The 21,219-nt window shown below is 38.3% G+C and overlaps 1 protein-coding gene across 2 annotated transcripts in view; it reads left to right on the plus strand.

The window, feature by feature from the left end:
• The window catches only part of NRG3 (neuregulin 3), a 372,923-nt gene that overhangs the window by 344,688 nt on the left and 7,016 nt on the right, over positions 1-21,219 (plus strand). Inside the window, exons 6-9 of one of the 2 annotated variants that reach the window (XR_002439460.1) lie at positions 588-714; positions 9,089-9,216; positions 17,108-17,278; positions 20,340-20,475. Coding sequence is in view for 1 of the 2 variants with exons in the window: in XM_021399412.1 (XP_021255087.1) it covers positions 588-714; positions 9,089-9,216; positions 17,108-17,278 (426 nt within the window). In the remaining variant the exon portion in view is untranslated. The remainder of the gene's footprint in view (positions 1-587; positions 715-9,088; positions 9,217-17,107; positions 17,279-20,339; positions 20,476-21,219) is intronic. The other variant, XM_021399412.1, reaches the window with a different exon arrangement.

The raw sequence follows: 21,219 nt of genomic DNA on the forward strand, positions 1-21,219 counted from the left end.
AAATGACTCATCTAGAAGCATTGTCAGCTGTGACATAGTGGATCATAGTGTAATATGTCAAAAATAGCCTCAGATACACTATTGATACTTTATTTTTTCCAGATTAAAGCATGTAAGCAAAAGCTGATGTATGCAAGATAGTAGGTGAAGTCTAACAAGCTACTAACAGAAATGTTTGATTCTGTGACACTTTTTTAAATAGAGACAAATGTTTGCTGTGTTGGCCAAAATCTCCATTCCAAATCTGAGCAAAATTCTTTTTTAATATCCAGGCCTACTTGCAAGCTATTGTTAAATATGTAATAGATAATCTTACTTTTAAATTTCTGTGCTAAAACTGCTAGCATGCTATTGTAGTAATCTGAGAATAGAAGACATTTTTGAGAGAAGAGCTCTTTTTTTCCTTTGTTAACCTTATCCGGAAAATGACCACTGGATTGAAATATTAGGCACTGGTGAATTAACTCAGCTGGTTAATCCAATATGGTGAAGTTTTGAACAAAAGGAGTGCTAGTAATATAAATATCATAGTTATAGTAGGAGTTAAAACTAGCTCTTTCTTACCTGAATTTTATTTCTCTCTGCAGGAAACAAACAAAGCAAATTCATGAACAGCTGAAAGAAACACAGAATAGGAAAACCTACAGCCTAAATGCTTCCAGCATGATGGCAAAGTCAGAGTGTATGGCACAAAGCCGAGTCCAGCTGCAAAATGTAAGTAATCCTGCCAGCTACAACATTTAATAGCCTGGCTGCGTTCCTGCCGCTCATGGCAGAACATCACCATGTTGCTATTAGCATCTGAGCAATGGGAACAAGAATTCTCACATCTTTCATAAAGTGTTTTTTATCAGGACAGTTAATGGAAAGCACCAAGCAGGGATTTTTTTAAAAAGTTATTTCAATGGGCCCTGGGGCATATTGTTCATGCAGTAGAGCTTGCTGAGCCCCCTAGTTCTGTATTCAACACTAGAAGTGTCTGTCAGAGCGTTTCCCTGTACCTTAGCTCATAAGTATGGTTTATAGGTGAAGCAGGAGACTTTAATCTTGAGTGATTTTGAATTTTTTCATACAGCATGATAATGGATCTGGAGGAAAGATGTAGAGATGTGACACAATTAATTCAGAGTAAATTCGGAACCTAGACCTAAACATACGCACACAAACTAGTGCACAAGGTAGACAGTACAAATGGTCTCGTTTTCCTGGGTCTTGAGTCAAACAAAGGGACTTCTGATAATAGAAGGAAACCTGCTTGCTCAAACTAAATTTGAAATTTAGTCATTTTCTGAATATAGTTATACATAAGTTAATAGAATCCCACAATGATGAAATATATAGTTGATTTTAAACAAGGAAGTTGAAGACAACTGATATATTTAGCCCTTGATGCACATTATTTTCCAGTGCACGCTGTTTTCTTCCTCCCGTTCATACACATTTGGTGCTTTGAAGCAATTGAAAATGATGCTGATAGCAAACCCAAAATTAGAGTATAACAGGAAACTGTAAAAGATGTATTGAATCCTTTCTAAATGGTTAATTCTTATAAAGAAGTAAAAATCTCTACTGTGAGTCTGAAGAAATATCAAGCAAAGTGCCATTAGCATTGTTTCAAGGAATAACTATTTATTCCTATTTGCCAGATTCCATCAAAATAACGGGAGTCAAGCAAAAGTGAGCTCTCATGCCCACTTAGCCACAGATGCCTCAACTCCTGATTTACATCAAATGAATACCCTTTTAAGCAGTCTGGAGTGAGCCAAGCCTCTGTGCTGTGACAGAAGAGCACTATTTAGAGTGCTCCTTGTGCTCACTCGAGGTTTTGTTTTGTAGGAGCGCCCTTGTGTTGTCGTCACATTTTGTGATTCAGGAAAAATTCACTATATCAGAGAGGAAGGTAGCTTCGCTAAATGGACACTGACTGTTTAGAGGACCTTCCACAGTTCTTTGTTGAACTTTCATTCGATTTGGCCATATTTTACTTCTTGCCCTTAAAACAAGCTGTTAGGAGTGTTTGCTGGCTTGTGATGGTGACAACAAATGGTAAATTTGTAAGAACCCTTTGTGATTCTTTTGTTCTAACATGCAAACGGTGTCGTGGTTAACACTTTTTTTTCTCGTCACTGTAATTCAGTGCATTATTTTCTCAACACATCATCACGAAGAACTATTTGGTGTTCTCTCAGCATCTGACAAACACATCCACAAGCATTAAGTCTTTTTCTTTTGCTGTAACAATAGCTATAATGGCTGAAGCAGCAGTTTCTGGATTCCAAATATTAGAGACTTAAAGCCATGATTATTCTTTACTTTAAGCCAAATTTGTTTTTCAGCTTTTAATGCTGTTCAATCTAGAGTTCTCTGTGCTGGTAATTAATGCACCATTTTTTAGTTCCTGTAGCAACTAGCAGGGAGCAGTTTTATCCTTGCTATTAGTGTACTTTTCCTCTGGGAGCAAAAATACTCAGAAAGAAATGCAGAATGACCTTGTGCAGGATGTAGTGTAACTGTGCAGGACAAGAATGCTTTCTATTGTTAGAAAGATTTTAGTGCAGGAATGCAAGTAGGAGGTTCATGAAATATTTACAAATCTTGGCAGACTGGAGAAAAGGAAAACCAGGCGAGGGGGAGGAGTTGATGATAGAGCAGAAAAGGTCTTTGAAATCGTATTGCTTAGGAGTGGCTGAGTGTCTCCCCATCAGAGACCAGGCATCTGCCCTGTGTGTATCTGCAGGGTGAGGCAGAGACCAGGCGCTGGTGGGCAACTTCCCAGGGCTAACTTCTGTGAAGGTGCTGCAGTCACTCTGGAGGTGATCTCTGTGAGGTTCCCATCTGCAGCTCCCCATGGGTCTGGGGAGAAACCTTGTTTTTTTTAATTTCCAGGGACCAATATAGAAATATAAGGGAATTAAGGTTGTTTTTTTCTGGGGTTTTGCTTTATGAAATCCTAGAAGCCTCATTTTTCCAAATCCATGTGCTCCTCTTACATGGGAAATCTGTCTTGCTTATGTTCTGTCCTTCTTGCTTTCCCTAAAACGTTCTCTCTTATTTTTCTCCTTCCTGTTTATAGTAGACCTAGGGATGCTTTCATTATTTTTCACCCTGCCTTCTATTCTATTGGTTTATACCTGAGAACAGCTGCATCACATTCCTTATTCTTGATGACTATTCTAATGTCTATTCCAGAAGAGCCATTGCATTTTTCTAATGCAGAGGTTGCTGCATTTACCAATGGATGCATAGATATCTCCAAATGCTGCACTGCCCTAGGAAGAAGTTTTACACGTAGCAGGAAGCATTTCAAGTGTTTTGACCAGTCTCAGTAAAGTACTTTTTCTCCTCATGATTTGTTATTTCCCTTTTTACCCTTTACTGGACTCCAGAAAAAGAGTTAATTTCTGTTATTTAGTTTGAAAGTCAATTTTGAATCTTTTTAAATGAGAGAAGCTGTGTAAATGCATCAGAATTGCTGTTAAAAGCAGAAAAAAAAAACCAACCACATTTCATTTTTGAACAAATTATTGAAATGTATTATAAATTTACATTTTATTCTGATTAATTATTTTTGTAGCCATTTGGATTGCTGCAAAAGTAAATGGAAAAAACTTTTGACCTTTTCCCTATGATATTCTACTTCTATGCCAATTTAAGCTTCTTTACAATAAAAACCATATACAATGCTAAAAGCTCCGAATGCTTGATCTTAAAACATTTTCCATTTCTCCTGCACTGTCCTAAGATATGGGCTGCCTTGTTTGGCAGTCCTTATTTCAAAATGACTTGGAAGTGCTGGACATTCCCCGAGGTTCATTAAACATCCATATGGAAGGATTGCTCTTTCTGTGTTTTAAGAATATTGGATCAGCTATTCAAGTTAGGCAACAGAACAGACAGGAAAAAAAATGCAGGTGGACAGCTGAAAAAAGGAGGCTATTTGAAACTGCCTTACTTTAAGATGCAATCTTTTGTTTTATTTAGCCTGTTCTCTGATCAGCACGATAAACACAGGTGAGAAAGAGTGGCCACGTCCTGACATGCTATAGGTCAGGCACCACGAGTAGTATTAAAGCCTTTGGTGTTACAGCTGCTAGGTGGTCTGCTACAATGAGCTATGGATGTGGCTTTATGCTCCTGCTCATTATCCTTTTTTTGAAAGCATTCCCAGAAAGCCTGCGAGGAACAGAAAATATATGAATTGGTAAAGGTCTGCAGCAACTGTAGGTCAAGAACTCTGGTAAATACTAGCAGCTTACTATTCAGATTTTTTCCACTCTGAAAAGTATCCTAAATGAGTGATGCCAGCATACAGTGCTGTAATAAGGCTGGGAAAGAATTGGTCCATCTGGTATGCTTGCTGATACAATCAGGGACTTAAACCAAGTTCCAGGTTGAGTGCCATGCCTCAGCCAAGCATGAACCATGTACAGGTCATGCCATAGTCCTTCTTAGTGAAGAGAGCTACTGCAAGCACATTCATATCCAACAGCCAGCATTGAGATACCACCCAAATAATGCAGTGTAAACATAAACAAAGTAGAAAGTGTCTGAGGAGTCTGGGTTTGCTATTCTATGAATTCTAACCAGCTTGAACTACTCATGAAAAGATTTAGCTCTTTGCAAAGCTAACCAACGGCTCTTTAACATGAACATGTGCAAACTCACCTTCCTTGGCTAGCCCCAGGGTTGAGGAAGAATGCGAGGAGATGTAGAGATTTAAGCTAAAATGTGGATGTCTCCCTGTCATTGGATATATTACAGAGAATAAAGCTTTCTGTTAGTATCGACAGCAGAAATATTTTGAAGCATCATATATTTTCATTCCTGCATTTGAATGTATTAAATCTCTTCCACTTCCTTCCTCAGTTCAGTTGTGATTCTGTAAAGTATTCTCTCTGAATTCCTACTGCTCAGAGCTGGTAATTATGTTTACCTGGTCTCTCAGTATTTATTCCATTGTACAGTAAGGGATACAAATTAGATAAACAATATGGTATTCTGTAAGCAGGATTCATAAACAACAGTTTGAACAGAGCTATTAGTCTGTTAGTATTTCTTTGCAATCTCCTTCAAGGCTACTGCTTTTCCCAAATATTCTGACAGCAACACACAATTTCTTGCTAGGTTGTCAGGGAGCTTGAATTGGGTAACTATTTACACATTTTGCGTGGCAAAAGTTCAGGCTCCTGTCTCCTTCATTCTTTTTGTAGTTACCTCATTTTCTGTACACAATTTTTCTTCTTTACAAATATTGATTTACTGGTAATTTTGAAATAAGTCTTCAGTCAGGAAGAGAGGAGTGTGCAAGTTCTTAATGGAGAATCTTTGAGATACACAGGAGATTAAGATTTATTTTACCAGGTGCACAAAGCTTAGGACTTCGTAGTATTACCTATGCCTTCCCAAAGAGATTATATCATCTTCGAGATGAAGGCTGTAGCAAATGGTTCCATGTCGTCACACACAAGCAAGTCAGGATGCTCAGCTGCCCCTCTTAGGCAAACGCTCTGTGCACTCTACACCCCACCCACAGGTAGAAGCAGGTGTCTCAGTTCCAGTTCGTTTTTCTGTAGATCACCAGGCTTCATGTGTCTTGATTGTGCTCACGTTTACTGTCTCCTTTCTCTACCTTGATTACAGGGTTTCTTTAAATTCTCTTATCTCTAGAACATCATCAACAAAAGCAGCAGAAGTCTTGCCATTCCTTTTGTGATTCTGACAGTTGTCATGTTGCTTAAAGTAGCCTTTTTCGTCCTTGTGGCATTTAATACCTTCTCCCATGATACTAAGTGGATCTATTAATTCCCCATCACATCCCCTCTGAGGTGCCTGATATGCTTTTCATGCTGTAGCATGTGGTTTCACTTCTCACTGCACTTATTTCTAACAGCTTGCAATTGTAGGCTCCAGGTTTCTGATATTCTTATAACAGGAGGACAAAAATTCTCTTTTTGTGACTTGTTGACATGTAAATAAAGTTGACATAGTAAATAAACATAGCCACTTTGATAGAAATGCAATTAATATATGTTGAATAACAGACAAAGGCATTTAACTCTCTTAAAAGATGAGCGTGTGTTTTTATCTGTGTTGTGATGTGATTTATCAGCTAAGATCAGGAAGAAATTTCCCACTTCAGTAACTTGTGACAGCTTTGAAAGGACAGCCATAATAGATAAACTCGAGCGTGCTGGCCTCTGTCTAGAGTGCTGGCAGCAGAGCACAGGCAGCAGCTGTAAGGATGCTCAGTATTCCAGGTGACAGGCTGGTGGGGCAAGGCCAACCCTTCCAGAAGAGGCACTGGTTCTTCACCTCTCTGAACATAGTGTAAATCTGATACCCTCTGCCTTCCCAGTCCTTTTGAAAAGGCATCCTCATATCTTCCTCTCTTTCAATGCTGATGCATATCTGCACTTTATTTTAGGTTATTATTTGAGAGATATCCAACAAGGAGAAAGAGCTGGAAGGGGTTGTTTTGTTTTGCTTAACCACAGGAAAACAATGTCCAGCTATTTTGTAGCACTTATGTGGCATTTGTCACCTGTGGATCCTAAATTTAAGAAAGAATAATGCAAGGCATAGAACAGGGAAATGACTCGCAGTAATACAGCAGGTCAGTGGCAGAGGCTGACTTCTTGCAGACTCATTCAGCATTAACTAGTAGGGGGTGAGATTTTACTGTCAAGGAGTTTGAGTAATTGCACATAACAGATGATTTTCTCCATGAAACCATGAAAAATTGAAAATTTGCAAAATGGTTTATTTTTAAATGCTATCATTATTCTTTAATTTATTTAGCCATATACATCAGCGTTTCTCAGTGGCTGCTCAAACAAGCACAAATAATTAATCAAAAAGACAATAAAACCATTTAAAAAAAAATGACAAAACCACCAGATACAGATAAGCTTTCAGGGATGCTTCCAGCCTCCTGGAGCAGTACTCTGACAGTGCTTAACAGCTTATCCCCTGCAGTGGCTGAGTGCTCAGCAGCTCACAACGAGCAGAAGGCTCTATGGTGCTCAGCTTGGGCAACAACTGGGAGCAATGGGGCTGGCTCCATTGGGACACAATGGCATGGTAATCCCTTGTCCCACTCTGGGAGTTCTGCTTGATGCTGCTGTAAACTTCTCCCAGGATTCTGATGTTTTCCTCCAGAGATTGTCTCAGAGAAGGGATGTGGCATTTATGGTTAAGCTAGAAAAGAGTAAACTCACTTGTGTTTAATTCTGTGAATGATGTGATCCATTTAAATAAATTTGATTCCATTGATTGTTCGAATTCTCTGTATATTTGCACTCTCCATTCAAATTGTGAAATACCTTATCAATATAATTGGCGTTGTGGCTGTTGTGATGATTAGTGAGTAATGGATCTGGAAATGTCGTGAAATAAATGTTATGTTAAGAAGAAAGAACCGCCCTGTGCCTGGGCCCTGATGGGTGCTGAATATTTGGGATTACTTGCTGGTCAGCAGCAGTGGGCAGCTCATCAGTGCCCTGTCTTTTCCTCAGCTGTGGTGAGGAAAGATGCTCCTCTGCGTGTGACCCCCCCCCAGCCCACATTCACTTTAACGTAGATGTGGCAAGAGGCATTGCTCATCCCTGCTTAACCTCTGTGATTCACTTCATGCTCATGGTCCTATAAAGCTATTTGGACCTTCAATTTAGTATCACAAACAAACACGAAAAAAAGGACAGAAATACCTTCCTAATGCTTACAACTCATTCTTCCCATAGCTCAAATTGATTTATTCAGGTCAGAAATCAGTGTCATTTCTGCAGCTGGTAGAATAAACATTAAAGTTTAAAACTTCCACAAGCATGAGCACCTTATAAGACATGCTTCCATCTGAATGCTTTATCTACAGTGGTTACAAATGACAACTGAGATCACTGTAACCAGAAGAAAAATGAGTGGAATATGTTTCTTATTATTTCAGTTGTGTTTTCTTTGTGTGCAGCAACATTTTGCATATTGCCGCTTTCACAGGTTTGCAGTGATTTTGTCCCTTTTCCTATGGATATTTCACACAACAGAAAGAGAGAGAGAGGATAACTTAAGAGAAAAATTGGAAGGTCTGTTTTTTTATCAATAGAAATTGGTCACGAGCAGTCTAAGACGTGTTGTGAATATACTCTTAAACAGGTTAAAAGAGTCTTGTTAGACTTTCCTTTTTAGTTTTGCTAAACTCTTGGGAATAGATAATAATAATAACAAAGGGGAATCAGGAAATAGCTCTTTCTTTTTAAGGAGTTCACACCTGGTCTTTTGTTAGACAACAAAATAGTTATGGGGAAGAACTGTACCATAACAACACTGATTCTTCTTCCAAACCAAAATGCAGCTTTCTTATGCTTTGACTTCCTGGCTCTATTCAGGATCAGAGCCTTTTTTTTTGCTGAATTTCCAGATGAAACACAAACCAAGAAGAGGAAAATCCATTCCTGTTCATATCTGGTGTCTGCTTTGCAGACCTTTGCGTCATGCTGTGTGTCCAGAGATTGCCCTGCACCCACAACTGTCACAAGAAGAATTATGTTTACATTGGTACTACTAGCACAGATACTCCCAGGTCAGAAGTTTCAGGTGCAGAAGCGATGTCTGGCTCTACAGATAGGATTCAAATGTTTTTCTTACTTATCTGATGATACAAAAGCTATCCAGTGTGGTTTTCATAGTTATGCATATTGATGAAAGCAGTGTTTGACTGAAATCACCAAAGGACACAAGAAGGTGCTGAACATCATCTGAAATATGTTTTGTGATCTCAGGCACTGCACGGACAGTCACAAAAGCAGGTTTTTATTCAAAGGGGTCCGTGTTCCCTTTTGTTTTGGGCAGATCAGTCAGTAATTTTTCTGCCAGTGTGGATATTGGGTTTCTGATGTGGAGAAAGTAGTGGGGACAATGAACCGTGGTGCTCTTCACTTGTGTAAACAGCAGTGAATGGATGTATTATTTGCACTCCCTGGTTTTAATTTAAAAGGAATTAAGGCACTTCTAATCAATTTCAGTTCTCAATGAATAGCATAGACAATGTATTTTGGTTTTTATGTATTAATTAATTTTATTCTCTGTGCCACAGTACTCCAAAACAGATAGGCACCCTGGGCCTGCTCTGGACAAAGTCATGGAGTCCAGCTTTTCAGGTCCTCAGTCCTTCCCAGAGGCTTTGTCTCCTGACAGAGGAACTCAGCTGACCAAGCAGCACAGGTGAGCAAATGGCTGTCTGGGGAAAGACATGGCAGTTGCTGAGGGCTGCTGCCAGGTGGGCGACACACAGGTAGGAGGATTGGGCAATGATGCTGGGTGATATGGAGGACCATAGGGTGCTAGCAGAGGATTGCATGAGGTGGTAACTTAACTTCTGTGATGTTTGGTGTAAAGCCAAGAGGACACTTGCTGCAGTCCCCCAGTCACGTTTCTTCTCTTTTGTCTGAAAGATTTGCTAAACCAACAATAGTGTGCCATACAAACCAGGAAGGGATAGTTGGATCCTACTTAGGTTAACCTTACTTAAACCTTTAATTTGGCATGAAAAAGTAATGCCAACTGTAATGTCAGATGCACTTCTTTGGATTTATTCCTTATTCTACACAGATTTTCAATACATGCGTAATAATTTTACTGAGTGTAGATGAACTATGTTGTGCAGAATGCTTTCCACTTGAAGCTCTGTGGCTATTTTTATCTTAATTTAGTCAAAAGGTGAAGTTTAGAAAAAATACAGTAGCATTCACTTACCCTTGATAACATGATTGCAACACCCAAATTTGAAATTATTTAAGTGCTGTATTATGACGTTATTAAGCTTTAAATTGTGGAAATAAGGACTGAATTTTTCTTGTTTATGAAGAGCTCTTAAAACAAAAACTGAATTATTCTAAACTCCCTGTTTTCCATAGGGAAATTGCAGAATAAGCCTCAATTAATTTATAGTAAATTAATGCAGAATTCCAAAGTGCTCACTTTAACACATTCACGCACCAAAACCTCTCTTTACAAAGAGGAAAAAAACTATATTATTTCCAGATGTCAAGCATTGGACTGTATCAAAAAACTCAGAACTGTTTTTAAAGCAGCTTGATTTATAAAGAATTCTTTTTTATAGCTTTATAACTTAAGATTTATTATACAAGGGCCTCGCTTTATAAAAAACGTGACAGAGTTTAACATGCCAGTGACTTTTAAGATTGCCTTTGATTTATGCATCACATGACAGCTTCCTAAGTTATTCAGTTTCTTTAGTTTCTAAATGCTGTTCACTATGAAGTTTTTTTTCTCCATTTCATTTGTCCATCTAATTAGTCACAATCTAGGTACAATTAGCCCTTGTTTCTGTATATCAAATACAGACTAAAAATGAAGCTTTTTTTTTTTTACAGGGATACATTTTGCTCCAAGCATCCCCTCATTCCATTCCATTGAGGTGCAGTGGCACAGATCTAATGTGGTCCTAGCTGAAGTTCTCAGGTCTCCCTAAAAGGAATGATTAGACAAAAAATAGAGTGGTATCTTGTCTTCAAAACGTGACATGGACATGGAAAAATTAGAGCAGGTCTGCAGGGTCTCATTGTATGCTATTGTTAAACTGTCTATTCTATTTCTGCTCACTATGAAAATATTTTGTTCCGCAACTAGACTGCTTTCTCTATTTGCATTTTCAAGGGCATTAATGGCTGGTGATTATTTCTTAAAATCAGTAGCTATCTGCTCAACAGTTTCTAAAACCAACAGAGTTTTGTTCTGGCATTAGGACTATCAGGGTGGGAAATCATTCTAGCTTGCTGAAATTTGACTGACAGAGATCACCTAGTTATTTCGCTCAGATTACTGGATAATAAGTTTTCTCACTCTGCCAATTTCAGCTGAATGCAAAGAATTACTGTAAAGATGAAAGACTTGAATCACCACTGAATCTTACTCCTAAAATATTTCATCTGTATTACTCACTGTTATTATTGTAGAAGAATTTAATATCTTCTGTTCCCATATGCAAAATAATCCTTAGTTAGAACTGGAAAATAACAAGCATGTTTAGTGAGTAAACTTATTGTAAAGTATACAGTATGCTCAAAAATTCATCTCGGATTATCTCTTTTTTAAGTAAGAAAACCCCTACTGTCTTTGTACACATAGCAACAAATTATGATTTTGTTAACTATTGGACTGATGTGTGATCCCTTTGAGTAGCAGTTTTCTTGGTAGTTAGACATGCTGACTTTCTTTCTTTGATTCATTCATCTTTGATTTTAGTGGGATTCATTTCAGAGGATGCCGTGATGAAAGCCAAACGCAGAGGCTTGCAGCATGAACCAGTTCTATTGTCTTGAAAAAGTGCCAAAATAGGATAAACTGACTCAAAATTTTAAAATAATTAGAAGTTACATATTCAAACTCCATTTAAAAAAAAAAAAGGTAAAAACAAGTTTTTTAACAAAGCATTTTGATTTTTATGCTCTTAGTACAGCTGATTCAGTTTAAATTAAAGAGTAGATCTACGTTGTTCTGCAAAGAAAATTAATGAGTTTAAAAAATCAGGTATTGATAAAGCAACACAACTAAGAGGAGGAAGCCTTGAAAAAGGACAAAGTATAAAGAATCTGGTATTTTCCCAAGGAAAGAACATAGTCATCTGGGGAAGTTTACTTGAAATAAATGGCTTAAAGGGATGAGGTGTAGGCCAAGAAACAAACTGAATCACAGAGAACAAGAGGTTATGTTTGAAGTGAACATTTCCAGAAGCACTGAGAGTTAAGGATTAGCAGTGATACCAAAATCAAGTGTTCTTGCTGGGGGTAATAGGAGTACTATACCCAAAGAAGCAAAGCTGCTGGAGGGACAGAGAATATATGAAGCCAGTAGGGAAATCCTGGATTAATGTATTTTATTTTTCGGTTAGGATGATTGTTTGGGGATGAAGGTAGACCAGGAATGGAACAAAATGTACAAAAATAGACATTACAATGGTCAAAGTAGAAGTAAAATGCAGAAATCAATGCCCTCGAGTGGGAAAATACTGAAGAAATTACTTACAAGATAGGATAAGGATAGATACTGATCTAGATATGAGGTAAAGAGTGAATCAAGTAACGCTGAGGAGTGAAGTAACACAGTTCAAAATTCAGCAGTACTGAACACAAACCCAGTCATGTGAAAACTAATAAAAGTTTCTCCCACAAGCTGAGAAACAAATGGGGAAGAGAAGGTTCAGTATGTACCACTTGGTGAAAGGGTAACCAGGTCTCAAAGTGATGCAGGCAAGCAAAAGATAAGTAGGATGACAGGAAGCATTAGTGAAGGCATTGCCATCAGAAAGTCAGAAACTTTAAAATGACTTCATGAGATATTGTTTCATTGCATGTGAATGTAGCATGAGGCATCACCAGTATTATCTCGTGTGGATAAAATGGCCTCCTGATTAATATGGGCTCAAATTGCATTGATGAGCTAATACAGTAAGGAATGAATCATCTGTGTTCCATGGAAAGGATTAGTTTGTCTCATTTAGTGTAGTAAATGAAACTGAAAAGAGTATATGACAACTGCTTATAAACACGTCAGAGAAAAGATAAGGAGAACTAAAAGACCTACTGAAAATGAACAAATATGACGGTACAATGGTGATACAAATAGATGTCTACTCATCATAACCAATTTAAACTAACAAGAACCATTGAAGTTTTCAATGTAGAACACATTTCTGGAGCAGTCATTTTAGGACAGAGGCTGATCCATGCTGTACAGAAAGCATATAATGAGGTCATGGTGGCTGGCTGAGCTCTCTGCCACCAAGGCACCTCAACATCTCAGTTCCTTTTTCCTATTGCATGTATGTAACTGGTGGACCTGGAATAGTGACCCTAGGCTGCATGTAGTCATTATGTAGAGTTACAAAGTCACTTATCAGCCCCAGCAAGCTCTATTCCTGAGTATGTGAATAACAATGTTTCTGCTTCAGAACTGAAGAGTAGTTAGATTTGTAGGTACAGGCTGGCAGCTGGAGAGCTGCTCCTTCCTGTGCAAAGAGTAAAGGAAGTCTGCACGAAGGTCTCACTCCATCACCTGAACAGAGGATCTGACCAGCTCCAACCATTCATAAACACGAGCTGGAAAACACAGGTTGTTGTGCCCTTGTAGGTTGGTTGTTCTCCTATGTAATCTTTAGTGTTTTGCTACGCTATTGGTTTTTGCAAAGGCAAGAGAAAAAAAGCAATGTTTAAATGCTTGGAGTGTAGGATGCTACAGGGATTTAAACAAATCAAACCAAATAAATAAAACACTATTAAAATTCTCATCTTATGCCACCATTTTTTGGCATAATGAACTCCTTACAATCTCAGTATTTCTTTAATCACACACAGCTTTGCTGAAGTCCCAAAGATGACGTTAACACTCTCCTTTGAGGGACCGTCTATAACAAAGATGCCAATAGAGGCTCGCGCTTTTTGTGCCATCTCGTTCTTATTAACAGCCTGACAAAGGAACTTTATGATACAGTAGTATGCCTTCATATGGTGTTCACTGAGAGACATTTATGTTCTCAAGTATAACAGATCCTTTTTATTAAAACTGAAAATTGGTTGAAAGTCTGAATAGCTGATCTGAATACATGTTAGCAAAAGATTGTGTACCTTTGCCTACATATGTGGCTCCTGGGGAGTTTTAGAAGACACTGTTTATCTGGCAGCTATCTCTGTCATTAGGGTATATATTTACTGTTCCTATCTAGCAAGGACAAGGAGTATGGCTTTCAGCTTTAGCCAGCACAGTTTGCATCTTGTTATCAATTGGCAATATCATATGTAATATAATATGTCTCTCCATATAGTTTTTACAGGTACAGATACTGAGTATTTACAACCACTTTTAGAATTTCCCTTTCTTCCTCCTTGTATTTTTCTCTTCATGAATTACAATCATGTATCCCAGTTCAACATTTTTTTTTAAACAAAACTATCAGAACAGCAAGTGTGTGAATGTAGGCAGCCTTATAATACTAGAGATGAGCTTGCATTTAGTACAAGATGTACAAAAATTAAGCTGGTAAAAAAAAAAAAAAAAGAACATTTTGATGTTAGCGTCTTTCTCTTGAATATCTAATTCAGAGCATGACAGCAGGGGGCATATTGAGAACATAGGGAAAATATGAAGGCACAGATGGAAGGAATGCAAGGGATCCCAAGGAAGTGGACGATGGAAATCAAAGTGATGTGATAGTACTATCACCAGAAGGGAAAATGAGACTGAAGAGGCAGAAAAAAAAAGGGAAAGAGTAAATAAAGTAATGATGCACACAACCATGCTTATAGTTCCATTGTGCTCATTAAACAAGAAGGAATTCACATCTGAAATTTTAACATTTTAATCATATTCCCCTTGTTAATGCTTTTCATGTTTCCATTAACAAAGGTACTTTTGAATGTGTTCATAATGATATGTACAATCAATTTTGTTTAGTAATTAACTGAAAAAATAGCACAGGATGATTTCCAGAGTTATTGTAAATTCCCTGCAAGTCATCTTCATCTCTTCTCCAGGAACAGTTAACCACACTGGAGAGCTGCACATGTGCCTTGAGAAGAGAATATTCCACCTCCTGAGACAGTCTTTGTTTTTACTCAGTTGCTAAACCTAAAGAAAATTTTCACACAGAACAGTTTACAAGGATGAATCCCAAGTTCTTCATTAACCTTAGAGATTCTTGAGCTATTTATTTCAAACCATTAATTCATCGGAACTGCATTTCTCCCTAGTTTATGAATTACTTCTGAGACACTTCAAACCTATTCTGGTTTTTGTTATTCTGAGTAATCAACTGATACATTTTGGAGACACTACTTGCTATCGCTTTCCTTATTGTTCTGCTTTTTTGAACAGCCTGGTTACATAGGTTATCTCTTTTACCCGCTTAAACTGGAGAACAGAGCAAGGAACAATCTGTAACGATGGCTAAAGAAGTGTAAATTACTTGGAGAAGTTGGAAAGGCACTGTTTTTCTTGGAGAGGGGAACACATCATGTGAGCAATAGAGCAGAGGCCTGTGAGGGACATAGCTGCAAGGTGACCAAGACCGGCTTCCTCAGCCTTTCTGTGTAGGAGAGGTGCTGCAGCCCTCTGAGCATCCTCGTGGCCCACCTTTGGATCCGCTCCAACAGCTCTGCATCTTTCATGCATCTGGAGCTGGGGGCTCCAGGCTGGGGCGCAGCACTTCAGATGGGGCCTCACAACGGTAGAGCAGAGAGGGGCAATCACCTCTCTCTCCCTGCTGGCCACCTCTCTGTTGATACAACCCAGGATACTGTTGGCCTTCTGGGCTGCAAGCATAGCAACTACTACTAAACATTGCTTTTCTAGTTTCAAATATCTGCAGCAAGTCCAAAGTTTGTTAAGTTAATCAGTTTGTTGGCTTCCTTAATACACTGATGATAGTACTGCAATCAGTAATAACAAAAACCCCAAAATTTCATTATCCTTTGTGAATTATTCATTCAGCTTCACCTTTTAAGATTCCCTGATTTAATAATCTGAGTTTCCTGAGCAGAAATTACCAATTGGTTTGTGAAGTGGTAATGCATTTTTACAGAATATGAACTGTATCTCACAACTTGAATTCAGCCCTCCAGAATGAAAGGCCAGAACTTCAGTCTAACTTGTTTTTTTCCCAAAGTTTTTTTGCAGCCTTCTTAATAGCTGAGGAAAATCTATTTAAGGAAGCATCAAAAATCCTTATGGGAATGCTATTTCTATGAGTTATTGGTCTTTTCAATTAAAAAGCATCGGTCATGTATAAGTGTGGAAGAAAACAGAACAGAGACGAAAAAGGAACATAAGCAGTAGAGTAGAGTTTGTTGGATTTATTTCTTCTATTTTGACTTTGGAGAGAAAGGGTACGTAATAACAAAATGTGTTCTCCAAGAGAATTTGATCCAAACAAGAATTTCTCTGGGAGTAGATGCGGCCCCAACTATAAGTAAAGTTTCCATTAAGTATGAAATGCAGACTGCTATTAAATCACGTTATAATAAGTGAAGTAAATTTTTAAAAAGTTATTTGCATAGCTGAATTATACTGGAAGTTCTAATTATTCACCTAACCAAAGAAAATAATTCTTACAATGCATCCGAAAAACCTGTACTAAAACTTCATTAAGGATGGGACAACATATTAGATAGTACATGTGCATTTCTGTGCCCCAGGAGATGTTAAGAGAAATAAGGATTAGCTGGAAAATGAATAGCCAGTCATGCCATGCAGTATAAATGGGTTATATTTTGGTGTAATTTTGTGTTCCCTTATTTTTGCGTTAGCAAAACCTGGATTTATGGTTCATTTAAAAAAAAAAAAAACTGTATGTATTCTAGATACGTTTTAATTCCTGCATTAAATTAAAAAAAAAAAATTGTTTTTCCCAAACACTATAAAAGTGTTGTTTACAAAAATAATTTTCTATCAGGTCACATAAAGAAACAATTCTATTTATCAATATGTGTAAAACAAGAAAACAATGTATATAATAGAAGCATAAATCAGTGTATATAAAACAAGAATAAAACAGTATAAAAAATCTTGTCAGAAATGGAGGAAACTTGTGTCATAGATGGTTCCTTCAAGCTAGAGTTCATAAGCTTCATTACTATTTTTTTTTCCAATTTAATGTTGTAGTACCAGAAAGCAGGACCACTGGGCTGATAGGCAATATAATGGGCTTTAAACTTAAGATCTGATTTTGAGCTCCATCTGATGGGCCTCTGGTGTTTATTTTCTCTATTGGAGGGTCCATCTCCCCATGCCGGGATTGTGGCACACAGCATGGAATAAAAGAAGCATCCTTCATCAAATAAAAGAAAACATTTAATATACTAGTTAATTATTTTCATTCTTAGAAGGGATGTAATCTATTAGATATGGCATAAACAGCAGCTAGCTGTGGATTATAGCAGTAGTACATATCCGTAGAGAGTTTCTGCTGACATTGTAGACTGCCACAGCAAAGTTTATAAAAACAGTAATCCATGCATTATTAATTCTGAATCTTTACTTTGCAGAAGTTTACACTCTTGCAGTGATAATTTTTACTGTACCCTTGGTGTGTTGTTTCTAGAAGTCTCTCTTCATGCTGCAGCCCAGGACAGAAAAGCGGGATGCTACACAGAAATGCCTTTCGGAGGACTCCTCCCTTACCGCGGGGTAGGTTCAATGGGATTACAGGACCAGCATATCAACAGCTAGAAGAGTCCAGGATCACAGAGCAGGACACAATACCTTGTCATGGGTAAGTAATGAAATATCCACAGTGAGCCAGCACTACTCGGAAAAGTACTTCTAGTAACATTTGCACAGCACTTTTTTCTTCTGTCAGCACTGGGCAAATAAGAGGAAATAATTCAGAAGTCCAACTTTTGTGTTTTTTAATGCAGTCTTTGTAGATTGCATGTTTGCTGTAGATGGAAAACTGAACCCCAGTTCATGTGAGTGTGTCTTTGAACACATACAAAGAACCCAATATTTTTCATTTTCTAATTCACCTCCAGCTGTACATAAGGTCTGAATTTCAGAAGAGCTCCCAAGCACCTACAGCAGCCTTTGAAGTCTTTTGCAATTGCTGAGTTGTTTTGCATAATATTTACATATCCCGATAGATTTCTAGAGGCTTCCCAGAATCACTGTAAACACACTTCATGTAACACCAGGAGGAATACCTGCAGTGGAGCTCTGGTCTCATTTAAAGATGCCCGAGTCCCAGTTTAGCACAGACAGAAGCAGGCACGCATCAATCCACAGCCAGGTGTCCCAGGAGGTAATGTGACTTTGCATGTTAGGTCTCTTGTAGCTGAATTTGCCTAATGAAGCTGGCTATAGTAACTAGGGGAGACAGACTGAGAGTGGGGTTTGCCTGGGATAGGAGAGAACAAAGCAGAAGGAGAGTCAGCTTTCTGTACGCTTCTGTTCAAAAGTTCAGGTTTGTTTCATGCTTCTTTTGTTGCTGTTTGCTTCTTCTAGGGAAGAACTTGTTTGTTACTTCTTACAGTCAATATACTGCTGTTCGTTTGTCAGATAATGTAGGCCTTAAGAAAGTTGTGACTAAATGCAAGTCTTGTATTGGGCAGGCTGCCACTTCCCTGCCACATGTGGCGGTGCCTTGAAACACAGGCGTGGAAGAAAGCTGCAGCCTCCTTTAGCTTGAGAAGCAAAGTAGAAAACACAGCAAGGCTGTCTTGTGGCTAGCTGTATTTGCTCTCCTCTAGGAAATCAGTATGTGGTATTGTATCATCTTGTATTGACCTGTATTTGGTCTGGTGACATTCTGCAAAAGGTTGAATTTTTTTCACCATGCTGCCACCCCTTCTGGCCTCAATCCCTGAAGCACCTCATCCTTATTTTCTGCGCTATGTGTGTCTGTACAACTTGACTTACTTCATTCTGCCTCTAACAGTGGGACCTTCCCTCAGAAAGAGGCCTGCAAACACACTGGCAAGTGCTGTTGTGTTGGAGTACCAGAAATAAGTGTGTGTCACAGATGTGATATCAACATCCTTATGCCATTCCCCATGAGAAGGAATTACAAAAATGTCAACGCTAGGCATGAAAATTAAAGCAACTCTTTGATCTTGTTTTATTGAAGTGTTCTGATGATACGTGGTGTTTTTTTATGAAAGCGTAGTCTTTAAAGAATGTAACAAAGGTTTTTGCAAGTGATGCAGTAATGAAGTACTGTAACTAAACTAAAATATAACAACTATAGCAACTAAAATTTAAGTGCATATCTTATTCCTGAACCAGAATTAAAAAAATTTCACTAATTCTGCTTTAAGTGGAAGTCTTCTAACCAGGAACTCTTTTTCCCAAAATCTGTCTCTTACCATCTGTTTCAGATTGTTGGTGCTCTCAGTAGATATCAGCCCAACTGGCTGGTCCTTACAGAAGCTGGGGTCCTTTTGCTGCTGCTTCAGGGAAGCACCAGCTCTCAGTATTTGCAATTCTATTTTTGTGGAGTTATTCTATTAATTTGTGGAGTTCTAGTCAAATATGATTAATATCAGTTGATTCATCAGTCTGCTATTCAGAGTAGCAGAAAAACCTTTCTGAAATGAAGGGCTTAAAGTAAACAAATATCTCCATGGCAGTCACATCTCAGAGCCCGATGATCATTTTGGGGTGTCATAAGCATGCATGTAGTGAGAGGGACAGCACTTTGATCCAATGCTGTCAGTGACAGCTGTTTGCATTGCTTGGTTTCAGCTGCTGAAGGTAGTACCTTATATCTGCACATGTATTAATATGCACATTGTATCATACAGATACAAATGTGTTTGCAGATACCCAGTGTGTCATATATTCAGGTAGACATATAGATAGGTATGCATGCTTCCAAGGCTGATTTGAAGCCTGCTAATGCCACTGCAATGACTCATTCATCTTAATGGACTCAGCCATCAAGTTCCTACAGTGAACACCTAGAGCAATAGGACTTACATCAAAGCTCTTTGCACTAGATTGAATGAAACCCATTTTGTATTTTAAGTTCTAAGTCCTGTCTTGCTCTAATATCTATTTTAAGGGGCAGTGCAATTATGCTTCATTCAGTTTCATTCATTGATACAGACTCTTGAAAACTGTGTAACAGGTGGTTACTGTTGCAGATTTATAAATGTTTGAAGGCTTTTTTGCTTGGTTTCAGTAGAAGAGTGGGCAGAGCTGCACTTTGAAGTACATGCACAATTGAATTTATGCAGACAAAATAATTTTTGCAGATAAAAATCATACAAATACCTTTCTTAAGGGACACTATAGTTCTGGGAAACAATTACAGGTAACAGTAATTATTATTCTGCACTTAGAAGTGCTTATTGAGACTGAAGTCTCATTGTGTTGTAACCAGCAATAGTTTGGCATCAAAAGTAGAAGCATGGATCCATTTGTAATTAACGAAAAGCTGGCTCTCATGTGGCTCAGAAGTCATATCCCTGCTAGTTCAGTACGTTGCCTGTTACACACAGTACATTCAACCTCACTCTTTCTTTGAAAGCTGTGTAAGCACAGGGCAGAAACATGTACTTCTGGCATAAAGTTGGTGTGTTCATCTGCACTTCAAAAAAAACCCCAAAAAACTATGGAAATATGCCAGGCATTGAGTTACATGTTGTTACTGCCAATTAGTTTTCAAAATACCAAGAATAATTGAATCCTATTTATGGAATTGGCAAATGTTACTGTTATCTCACTAAACTCATTTAGATAATTCCATCTTTTCTTGGTTTCACTCATATATCATCCATATAATACATCCATTGCATGTGAAATTCATTAAAAACATTCACTCCCTTTGTTTTCAGGGTGCAGCCCAGAATATATTTAGGGCCTGAATTACCAAAAAGGGGAATAATGCAGCTGATGAGATCCCTCCAGCTATAGTCGTTTGAACAATAATATTATAAGCAAATGCAAAGGAAACAAGAATGGGCACAACAGGTCTGCACTCTTTTGTTTTCCTTTATTATTATTATTTTCAGTTGTCCTCCCTCTGGAATAATTTTGGTAATCAGTTTCTCATTCATACTGACTCTTAAAAACTGTTCAAAAAAGACCCTCAGTAGATGGCCAGAAGTGTGTCTAAGCACAGAACAGATGTAATTAACAAAAAGCTGATCCTTCCTGATTCAGAGTAAAGCATAAATGCAGCTGTATAGCTTGTGCAAGAAATGCTATTCCATATTCCTAAAAGCCACTTGCTTTATTGTTCCCCTGGGTCCCACTTCCCAAAGCAGTATCTCATTCCATCAGATAACAGCAAAGCTCATAGTGCCTGCTCCTTATTGCAGACCTCCCAGCTGCATTTTGTGGTCTTTTGGGGATGCTGCTGCAGAGTTTCAGTGTAGCAACTGCACAGTGCTGCATGTGTCCAGGCTAATATCAAGCAGTTGTGCAAACACAGCCACCATAGATGAGCTAACTACAAATCAGTAGCGCTTTCCTGGAAATGAGCCTAGAGATATTTCCTCCTCTTTTGTCTGTCTGACAGCTCACCAGGAGGATGGGGCCAAAGGAAACCTGTCCACTTAATTAGCTTTGTACACTTTTATTGGGCTCTGGCTGTTATGAACACTTTAATTGCTGTTCCCAAGTTCTCTTTCTGCTAATGCCAAAAGAAGCAAGGCGCATGTAAATAGAGTACCCCGAGGAAGTCCAGTAGGTTTAAGCAGCTTTCAGAAAATA

The sequence above is a fragment of the Numida meleagris genome, chromosome 5 (genome assembly GCF_002078875.1).
Source record: "Numida meleagris isolate 19003 breed g44 Domestic line chromosome 5, NumMel1.0, whole genome shotgun sequence".
Classification (NCBI taxonomy): Eukaryota; Metazoa; Chordata; class Aves; order Galliformes; family Numididae; genus Numida; species Numida meleagris.